The sequence below is a fragment of the Artemia franciscana genome, chromosome 15, assembly GCF_032884065.1.
Source record: "Artemia franciscana chromosome 15, ASM3288406v1, whole genome shotgun sequence".
NCBI lineage: Eukaryota > Metazoa > Arthropoda > Branchiopoda > Anostraca > Artemiidae > Artemia > Artemia franciscana.
The window spans coordinates 459,458-471,197 of NC_088877.1; the positions used below are offsets into that span (position 1 = coordinate 459,458).

The 11,740-nt window shown below is 36.2% G+C and overlaps 1 protein-coding gene across 1 annotated transcript in view; it reads left to right on the forward strand.

The window, feature by feature from the left end:
- LOC136036670 (serine protease nudel-like) overlaps positions 1 to 11,740 on the forward strand; it is a gene marked incomplete in the record, with an annotated part of 142,155 nt that overhangs the window by 21,337 nt on the left and 109,078 nt on the right. Inside the window, 1 exon segment of the mRNA XM_065718978.1 lies at positions 4,928 to 5,083. Coding sequence (XP_065575050.1) covers positions 4,928 to 5,083 — 156 coding nt within the window.

Sequence of the window (11,740 nt, forward strand, 5' to 3'; positions counted from 1 at the left end):
TTCTTTTCTAGGCATTTTTAACGTAATAAATATGTTTTTTATATACTTTATGCTAAGAAATAATAGAGCAGACGGAAAAGCTAATTGCTCTAAGATACGTAAGTTTAAACTTTCACACATTTGTATCCACACCATTTTTACACCATATTACATATTACACCATATTACACCATTTTTATACACATTTTTATGGTGTTATAGACACCATAAACTGAATGATATATTTGTTGCCACAAATGATATAATTGTTGCTACAGTGGAGTGAGGACTCTCCTTCGGCTGTGAAGCCCAAATTAATATACTCGGATATTCCTCAGTTGTCTCTTTTTGGCACCCTGTATGCACATAACATGCTTTGATTTAGTTCAACACTCCCCTAAACATTCTCTAAAAGGCTCACCTGAATTCCCTTCGTCTTTTTGGAAAGCAAAGGTCAAACATGTCCTACTTTCTCAATAATATGTACTATATGTAAAGAATGAAGGAATTGCCTAAGTTACAGTCCTTTTATTGGATCACTGGACCTTCCAATTTCTTGGTTAATGACATGATTACTGAATCTTTCAAGTATACTGAACAAAATAGGAGTCTCAAAATTTTGATTGGATGCGTTCTGGTAAATGTTGTGTGTCGGGTGGGGTGGGGGATGTTGATTGACCTCCAATCACTTTTGACTCTCAAAAAAGCCACTGGAACTTTCAATTTCACGTTATATGCCCCTGGGCATAACTCGTAATCCTTGTCCCCGGGCTATGGGGAGTTGTGTCTACCCCAGAGGCATTGTTATATGATCTTTGAACTATTTTGAACAAAATGGCTGTATCAAAATTTCAATCGGATGTATTTGTGGGAAATGGGAGAGGGCTAGTTGGCCTCCAATCACTTTTGTTTCTTAAAATGGGAACTAGAACTTCCAATTTCCAATCAAATGCGCCTTCTCAAAAGTTTATGCGACCACTCCATTCGTAAAAGCGTAAGCCTCTGGGATATTGTATCAACCCCGGAGGCATTGCAATGTGATGTTTGATCTATTTTGAACAAAATGGCTATTTCAAGATACAGATCGGATGTAATTGGAGAAAAGAGGATTTGGGGGTGGCTAGCTGCTCTCTGATAACTTTTGACTCTAGAAAAGGAATCTTTCATCTTTTACATCTTTCACCCCTCGCCTCCAGGCTCTGGGGGTTTGTGGCAACCCTGAAGGCATTGTTATATGCTCTTTGGGCTATTTTGACCAAAATGGCTATCTGATTATACTGATCGGATGCTTTTGGGGAAAAAAGGGCATGGAGGAGATAATTTTTCTACGATCACTTTTGACTCTTAAAAAGAGCACTCGATTTTCAATTGAATCAGCCCCCTGCGAAATTTATACGACCACCCCTTTCATAAAGCCCTTATATGTTAACCATGGGCAACTGGTATAGCTTATAACCCTTGTCCTGAGGGCTATAGGGGTTGACATTCCAAAAGACATAATTACATGATCTTTCAACTATTATGAACAAAATGGCTATCTCAAAATTTTTATAGTATGTATTTCAAAAAATTTTGATCACGGTGAGGGGGCTGCCCTCTAATTACCTTAATCCCCTAAAAAGGGCACAAGAACTTTTGTTTCCAAACGAAGGAGCTTCTTTTGGCGTTTTTACGAGAAATCTATCCATACGAAGTGGCTTAGTCAGAAGAACAAAACACATTGTGCCCACATATCTCCTTGCTTAGGCAACACTATTGCGCTGCCTATGGTTGTTATTTTACCTAATTTCTTGTTGTCTTTGCTTTAATGGAAATCGTTGGTTTTCTTTAAAAAACTTTCTTCTGCTTCCCCCTCATTTTGCTTTTCCTTGCAGATCCAGATTATGGACGATATCAGGATAATCAAAAGGCCAAATTGGGACAAAAACTTACTTCTTCAGAATTTTTAGTGAGATCTGATAACCCACTTTGCTCGAATCCTTAATAGTAAAAATTTTAGCAACCAATATGCTACTAAATAAAGAGATGGTCAGATTTGGGCTTCCAAAAAGGGCCACTAAAACGTTTCCTAGCGTTCCTTAACAAATTGGTAAATATTTGATTGTTCCTTCTAGATATCCTGATGATTAGAATTGGGGGACCACCCCCCTCTTCAATTCATCAACAGAGATAGGACAATTACATTCAGACAACCACTAACTTTTGTCCCTATCAGTCTTGATTTAATTAAATAAAAAAAAAACTAATTTTTTTAGCTGAAAGTAAGGAGCGACATTAAAACTTAAAACGAACAGAAATTACTCCGTATATGAAATGGGTTGTCCCCTCCGCAGTCCCACGCTCTTTACGCTAAAGCTTTTAATTGTTTTAAAAAGTAGAATTGTGGCAAAGAGTCAAACTTTAGCGTAAAGAGCGAGGGATTGCGGAGGGGACAACTCATTTCATATACGGAGTAGTTTCTGTTCGTTTTAAGTTTTAATGTCGCTCCTTACTTTCAGCTAAAAAAATTAGTTTTTTTTATTTAATTTCTGAACGTTTTTGAATTAATGCATGTTTGGTTTTGGCTCTCCGCATATAAATTATTAAAATGAAATTTGTATATTAATTCTTTTTTTGGCTAAATGGCTTTCTCTTAGTTTTGATCAGACGATTTTGAGAAATAAGGGGTGGAGAAGGAGGCCTTGTTGCCCTCCAATTTTTCGGTTACTTAAAAAGGCAACTAGAACTTTTAATTTTTAACGAACGTTTTTATTAGTAAAAAATATACGTAACTTAAGAATTAACTTACGTAACAAACTTTCATAACCTTATATTTTTATTATGTATACGAGGGGGTTTGTACCCTCGTTAATACCTCGCTCTTTACACTAAATCGTAAGTTTTGTCCCAATTCTTTAAGAATGACCACTGAATCAGAAAGGCCGTAGAATAAATAGTTGAAATTACTAAAAATACTTTAGCATAAAGAGGAAGGTATTTATCTCCTCCTAAATACCTCCCTCTTTATGCTAAAGTATTTTTAGAACCCCTCATATGCGTAATAATCTCTGTTCGTTTTAAGTTTCAATGCTACTTCTTCCTTTCATTTGAAAAAACGTTTTCATGTTTATTTTTCATTGTTTTCTTATAGTAATGCTAGAGAATCCTGCGCCCTTGTCATTGAATTTTTCTTCTCCCATGACAGATTCCTCCAAGGAAAGATCCTACAACACAGCCCCCTCTCCTCAGCCCCACCCCCAAACAAAATAAAATCCCCCTGAAAACGTCTGTACACTTCCCAATAACCAACAAAATGGCTATCTCAAAATTTTGATCCGTTGACTTTGGGAAAAAATGAGCGTGGGAGGGGGCCTAGATGCCCTCCAATTTTTTTGGTCACTTAAAAAGGGCACTAGAACTTTTCATTTCCGTTAGAATGAGCCCTCTTGCGACATTCTAGGACCACTTGGTCGATACGATGACCCCTGGGAAAAAAAACAAAAAAACAAACAAACAAACAAATAAACACGCACCCGTGATTTGTCTTCTGGCAAAAAAAATACAAAATTCCACATTTTTGTAGATAGGAGCTTGAAACTTCTACAGTAGGGTTTTCTGATACGCTGAACCTGATGGTGTCATTTTCGTTAAGATCCTACGACTTTTAGGGGGTGTTTCCCCCTATTTTCCTAAATAAGGGAAATTTTCTCAGGATCGTAACTTTTGATGGGTAAGACTAAACTTGATGAAACTTATATATTTAAAATCAGCATTAAAATGCGATTCTTTTGATGTAGCTATTGATATCAAAATTCAATTTTTTAGAGTTTTGGTTACTATTGAGCCGGGTCGCTCCTTACTACAGTTCGTTACCACGAACTGTTTGAAAATGACAACCTATTATGGTAGTTTTCCAAATGAAAAGTTCATGGAGACTCTCGAAATGAAAAGCTCCTCACTTACAAAAAAATCGATTGTTTAATGAGAAAACTAAGATTAAGAATTTGGTGTTTTCAGAAAGATCTTTCCAGAATTATTTGGTAGAAATCTAATTTCTAATTAAATATCTACTTAATTCAGGATCTAGGTATTAAAGATCTCAGGATCCTCTCACAAATTACTTGAAATTTTAATATCCTTTTTCTGTTTCGTCTTATAATGTCTTATGACGAACTATAACGGATTTTTTTTTTATTCCCATGTCTTGCTGGTAAACCGGCCATGAATTTTGGTGACTGCTACACTTTTTAACTAATAACCGCATCTTCTTTATTTATTTTTTATTTAGCTCTGTAGAATTGTTTCATTATTTTAGCTATAGATAATTCCTCTCAAATAAAACTAGTTTCATTAGTACCTATGCAAAAAAGCTTTTTTAACTGGTTGTTTCAAAGTTGTAAAGTTCTTAGGGCAGTATCACATTTTATCGGTGTTGCCGAGTTGAACTACGAAAGTATGTGGTTTTCTTAGTTGCCACTTTACCAATTAAAACAATTGAATCTCATTTGCCATGTCTCTGTAAGTTTAAACTTTCCCGGAGAAACTTTCCACCTGGGGTAGGGAATTTCCTGGCATTATTTGAAAAACTGTCTCAAACTGATTAAAAAAAAATCAACGGGAAGTTGATTTTCCCCCAACCACAGGAGGGGGGTGAGCCCCCCTCCTGTGGTTGAGAATATATTTTTTTAAGTCACAAAATTTCTAGAAAAATTGTAAAATATAGTGCCAATGTAAGCAAATGGCATCACGGATTTAGACTGATTTAGGCATCACTGATATGACATCACTGTTAACGGTTGGAACATGGTATAATATACATGTACACATGTTTCTATATGTACCTTTCCAATAGTTTAAAATCGTTTTGAATAAAACTTGCCTCCCTCTCTCTTCTAGTACCCTACAATCCAACCCCAGCTCAATTTTTTTTGTAGGAAACCCCAAGTAAGACGATTCTTTTCTTTTTCAGTGGCAGGCAGAAGAAGTTTTGATTATGAATTTGGTTCTCACACTAAGTCAAGGCAAACATGGTGTTCAGCTAATAAGAAAATTATGCTTTGGATATTGCTGATTTTTGTTTTATGCATCCTTTTAGGTTCCTCCATCTGGGCTTTTATCACATATTGTAAGTTGATTACCCAATTTATTACTCTTAGTGGCATTTCTATATATCTCGTCCGCAAACGTCGTGCTAAATGAAATATGAAACTGAATAAAAGAGACTTTTACTACTACTACTACTACTACTACTACTTACTTACTAATAACTCACTGCAGAACCAAGCCGCCTAAGGCCAGCACAGCTACGCACGCTCCTCCTCCAACCTAATATATTCAAGGCCCCCCTCTTTACACCCTCCCAGGAAGTTCCCATTTCCTTTAAATTTTTCTTTATGATATTTTCTCACTCCAGGCGAGGACGACCTGCTTTCCGTTTAGCCCTAGACGGTTGGCTGAAAAGTACAATCTTCGGCAGTCTGTCATCCTTCATCCACAGAGCGTACCCTAGCAATCTCAACCTTTCGTTCTTTATAGCCCTACAAAGCGGGATTAAAGCACATTTTAATACAGCCTACTGTATGAAATAAGGTCAGTCAGCCGGGTACCCAGAATAATCATAGGCAATTTCTCTGGAAAACATCTAGCAAATCTTCATCCGCTTTTCTGAGCGCTCATGCTTCAGAACCATATTTGACCACTGTAATCACTGAATCATCTAATATTTTAATCTTGGTTTGCAGACTTATCTTTCTATTCTTCCAAACTTTTTTTTACTGTGAAAAAAAAACACCCTGAGCCTTAGCTATTCTACTTTTAACATTTTCACTGCTCTCACTGTCTTTACTAATAATACTACCAAGGTAAGTGAAGCTACCCACCTGATCAATCTTTTCGTTACCCAACGTCACCTTTTCATCTTCACTTATTCCTAGCCTTAGTGACCTAGTCTTCTTAACATTAATTTTCAAACCTATTCTTGCACCCTGAACTCGCAAAATCTATAAAAATTCATTCATTTTGCTCACACTTTCATCTAATAGGCTTAAATCATCATCATAATCTAAGTCCAGAAAAGTTTTTCCTCCCCATTCGATTCCGTGAGACGCCTTTAATTAAACAGTAAGTAGACTTTACTGAAAGTAAAGAGCGACTAGTGTCAATATTAACTGGAACTCTTAAAACAAAGTTGTTTTCACCCATAGTCATAAAAAAAAAAAATTCTGCCTTTGATCCTGATTCCGAATATATATAAACATTAGCTTTAAGGTTACGCATAAAAACTATTAGCATAACAATATTTGCGTAAGTTACTAAATAAGACAAATAAACAGATACAATGATTTATTTTAAAATAAAGTTAAACAATACTATCAAATAAAATCAACATATGCTCCTGGAAGGCTCTGTGGTCAGAAATTCAGGGAGAAAAGAAGAGCAAAAGAGAGAAAAAAAGTGCAATAAAACATGCACACTAACATATAGAATGATGAACTGCGACCCACCTATAATTACCCACCCAAAACCAAGCCAGTGCGAAGTGTCATACGTGGTTAACAATAGAAAATTATATTTCCAGCTTGCTCCAGACACCACACCATATGGAGATATATAAAAAAAATAAAATAAATGATATCAATGAAAAAAAAAAACATTCAGAAATCAAAAATATTTTAGAGTTTTTCTGATGGCACCAAAAGAGTGACACATTTTAGTGACACATTTATGTCTGAATGTGTAAAATGATCTTCCTGTTAGTTATGGAATTTTCCCATTGCTTACATATAGCATTTGTCATTGGAAAGTATACATAATTTTTTCGGGGGAGGGGGTATGATTGAGGTGGATTTCTATAGGGAGAATCTTTCTTGGGGAGGGAAATTTCTGGGGGGGGGTGAATTTTCCTGGGAAAATGTTACACTGGGGGGGGGGGGGGTTGACAGAATTACTATACGAAATTCTTTTTAATTGTCTTACATTCTTTTTGCCAAATTTTTCATGTGTCTATGTTCCTGAGGAATTATCCGTTGGCTATATTTAGAATTATCCGGAGGGGGGGGGCTATTTCTAAAGTGATCGGGACACTGATTAGAGATTCAAGTCTTATTCAAATGAAGGAATGCTAAGGGGAGTCTGCGAGAAATTTTACAGGGAGGGGAATTCTTAGCAAGGTAGGACTGTCTGGAGGGAATGTTAAGGGGGGGTGGAACTTTAAGGTGGATGAAAGCTTCACGAAGATTTTTCCGCGAGGGGAGGGGTATATTTCATAGAGGGTGATCCAGATTTACAGGCATTATTTGAAAAACGAACAGAAATTATTCCATATGTGAAGGATTACCCCCTCCTGTTACTCTGTCACAATTGTACATGTTAAAACAATAAAACCTTTAGTGTAAACAGCAGGGGTTGAGGAGGAGGCGCCTCTTTTATATACGGAATTGTTTTTATTCGTTTTAAGATTGATCTCGCTCCTTACTTTTAGTTAAAAAAAAAACTTGTTTTTTTTTATTTAATAAAGATGTAATATTAAATTTGAACAATGAACGAAAATTTTAGAATCAATCCGGGAAAATTAGATTTTTAATAATTCCAAGATTTATCAGTATCTTAATTTCAATTGGAAAAATATGATGTCCGATGGAAAGGTTCTCATCAAAAAGTGTCTAGGAACCAGACGTACCTATACGTCTCCTGGGAGATCTTCTTGAAGACCCAGTTTCTGATAGTTGAAGGCAAGGCTTAAAAACTCGCAAGAAAATCAGGAAGTTTGACTTAGCGACGTTTATGACTAGAAAATTAGTGTCAAGCCATAAAATTACTCTCAAATAAAAACAATCAGTTTCATGCGGATTTTAGGTTCTGTTCTGGCAATAATATCGATGGTAAACGCAAATAGAATATTTTCATCTGTTGATGAAGATCTACATTTTTACTCATATAAATGACTGAGAAAACATAGACAGCAACAAACTGTTTGTTTTTGGCTCGTAATTACAAAGATAATGAATGAATGAATGAACTTTATTACCCGTAAAAGTATGAAATAAAACACAAAGTACCGAGTAATATAATTAAACAAAAACAAAAACTATAAACAGCGAAGAAAAAAAAATCAAACTAACAAAAGACAACATGGACTATTTAACCAGTATCAATATGGAAAAAAGGCTGCAGAGAGTCATAAACGTGAATGAAGTTGATAGTCTTTTTACATAAATCATCACTGGAAGACCAAATCCGAGAAAGCACATCTATTAACCAAATCGAGCAATTATTTTTTTTGTTTCGGTGCCATCTAGGAAGCCGGAGGAGCAATTTGCAATATCTGAAATAAGCCGTACGTAGAGTATGTTGACCTTTCTTACGAAACAGATGAGCCATGCCTGATAAAAACAAAAGCACAGGGGCACAATAAGCGTTATAAATTATGCACAAACCGTTGCGGTTGTAGCGGCTTTTGTTTGGGGGTACTTTTCCGTAAGCGACGCGTAGGTTTTTCATGGCTTGATTTACTAGGGATGAACAGGTAGTGGAAAGTGTTGGGCCGAAACTCAGACCAAGCCAAATAACTAAAGAAGAACATGGTCGAACTGCAGTCCCAGCAACGAATGAAGCGACCGCATAAGGGCTACAAAAACAAATAAACTCGCATTTAGACGCATTAACTGACAGTCCAATCTTAGATAGTTCACTTGTTAATATAGTAAAATTAGAAAGCAATCCACGACGAGTCCGGGCAACAAGAAGAACGTCATCTGCATTTGCAATAGAAGACAAACCAATATTACCGTAAAAAACAGAACTTCTAAGGGGACGCAGGCACGATGCAAGCACGCATTTAAATATACTAGGAGACAATACGGCACCTTGCCGAACTCCCTTATTAATTTTTACCGGGTCAGATATTTGGCCATTCCAGGTAACTCGAATTTTAGACTTTGAACACCAAGAAGGCAATAAACTTAGTACGGAAGGATTAACACCTGAAGACGCAAGGGACAATAGAGCCTGAGAGTGCACAATATTGTCGAAAGCTCCAGAAACATCAACAGTAAGACAATATAAAGACATTTTAGTTTTTACGGCATCTTTCATGAGTCGGTTTAAAACATGATGTGCATGGGAGCAACCGAAAACCAAATTGAAAAGGCATAAAATCACAATTCGACTAAATTTCCGGTAGTAACAAATTTTCAAGCAACTTACTTAAAAAACACGATACTGTAATGGGACGATAATTTACACTTGGCATGGGGTCCTTGCCTCGCTTTTGAATAGACGTTACACGGCCACAAAGGAAACTATCAGGAACGAGCGACTGTGCTAAGCAAGACTGGAAAAATATTTGTAGATGGTTAATTAGAGCAGGAAAATCATAAGCAAAAAATCGGTAAGAAAGGCCGTCACCATCAAGGCTATTTGAACGCTTAATTTTTCTTTAAGCCCGGCGAATTTCAGATATTGCTACAGGCTGGACGTGAGCCTGCAGGAGATGGTATGGTGAAAGCGGTTTAAGCAACTTATAATAAAAAGACTGAAGAAAACTATTAAATAAACTGAACACACGCTTATAATGATCAACAAAATTAGCTACCTGGAGACAAGACAGGGTAGATGGGGAACATTTCTCGCTATTAATAACCTTATTCTAGGAGGCCTTATCGGCGGGGCCTGGCCATGCATTCAAGCGTGCTCTCTTCGAACTGGCCTTATATTCAGGTTTACTCTTTTGTTTCACAGAGAATACAGCTCCGGACGATGGTCGGTCACATGATATCCTTATATAAGATCCTTAACATAAGTTCAGAACAGAAGTGGCAAAGGAACCGAGCCTTGGGAGATACCAAACCCAACTTCAGACGGCGAGTGGTAAAGGTGATCCACAATGAGAGTCGTTCCAGACAAACAGCTGCAAACCAAATGCTAGCATTCCTTCCAACACCTTAATGAGATAGTCTAGAGAATATACTTTGGAATATCAACAAATTGAAGTTTTTCGAACGTTCAAAAATTCAGATTCAAGATTCATGACAGAATCATGACCCGAGTGTTGGAAATTTAAAAGATCGGTACTTGCATGGTCCATTGAGTGGCTAGCTCTGAAGTAAAGTGTAGTTTGGGATGAAAATCTAGAATGGCAAGTAGATGAGAAAGCTTTATCGTTTAAAAATGATGCTAAACATTGACAAAAAATTAATTGGCCTTTATTTGGCTGGATCACTCCGAGGTTCGCCTCTTTCTAAAATAGCCACTTCAGCTTGCTTAAACGAAATGGGTAAAATTTCGGAAAACATATCTACAATTCGTGTTAAAGGAGAAATAATTTAAAGTAGAATGAATTTGGCAACTGTTGAGGAATGCTATCAGAAATGGAGGACGCTGAAACTTGTAACCATTGACAATTCTGGTTGTCTCAACCTCAGAAATTGGTTCCAGCGTTATCGACTTCGAGCAAATTTGACAAAGACGCGATTTGAGATTTGGTTTAGAAGGAGAGGGAATTTAAAAAAAAGATTAAGTTTTTCTCCCAACACTAGAAAAATAAGATTCAATTAATTTTTAAGCATGAGTTCACTCTTAATAAACCTGAAGAAGAAATGCAAGAAGGCAGAGACAAAGGTGTAAGGGGGGTATTAATCATTTGCCATGTTTTTCGAGTATCCTACCCGCAACTCAACATTGTTGAAAATAAGAAAGGGATTTAGCCTACAAATCAAAGAATTTTACAGACTCTTATAGATTTTGAAACACTTAAGGTCAGTATCAACTGTACTTGACGACGAATTTATTGACTTGTAAGATTTTAAACTATTATTTTTGTCCACCAACTTCTGACAAGGAGTTGGGTCATCCAATAGATTCAAGGAAACGATTCTGTTATATTTGGAATTGTAAGTGAATGTAGTACAAACATCAATAATAAAAGTTTTACCAGATTGGTAAAAATAGTCAAACTGAGAGCAAAAAATTTGTATTATCATCAAAAATATTTTAAGAAGTCTATGCTAACCAGGAGGAGGTTTTATCTCCTTCTGAATAAATTTACAGGTAATTTAGCGTAAAGTTGTTTTCTTTTGTCTCTAGAAATGAATGCGGAAAAGACAGGTAAATGGTCTGGTAGATCATTTACTAGTACAAGATTTTTACCTAAGTAAGAGGAGAAAATTTCGTTGATTGAGGATACCCTAGTAATAGCTGAGCTTGTCTTAATGCATTCTGTTGGTACATTCCAGCTGTGATCAAAACCGATAGAAATTCCTCCGTTACTGAAGAGGCAAGGTCATCCAAGTTAATACTACAATCTTCCATTATGATTAGCGCAAACGGACGAGTTTAAATTGTCTCCAAAGCTCATCAAGGATCTGAGGAAATAAAGGGACAGACTCATTTGGAGATTGGATTCGCAGCACCAAGCCGCCTGAGGCCAACACAGCTACGCACGCACCTCCTCCATCCCAATATATTAAAACTTCTAAGCTTTACACCCTCCCAAGAATTTGTGATTTCCTTTAAATTTTTATTTATTGCATCCACCCAACCGCGGACGACCTGCTTTCCGTTTAGCCCTTAACGGTTCGGTGATAAGGACAATCTTGGCAATCTGACTTATCTTCCTATTCTTCCGAAATTGTTTCATTATCTTTCAATTTACATATAAATGTATATATATATATATATATATATATATATATATATATATATAATATATATATATATATATATATATATATATATATATATATGCCTTAATATAAATAAATGTATAGAAGTAAAATAATAAGTA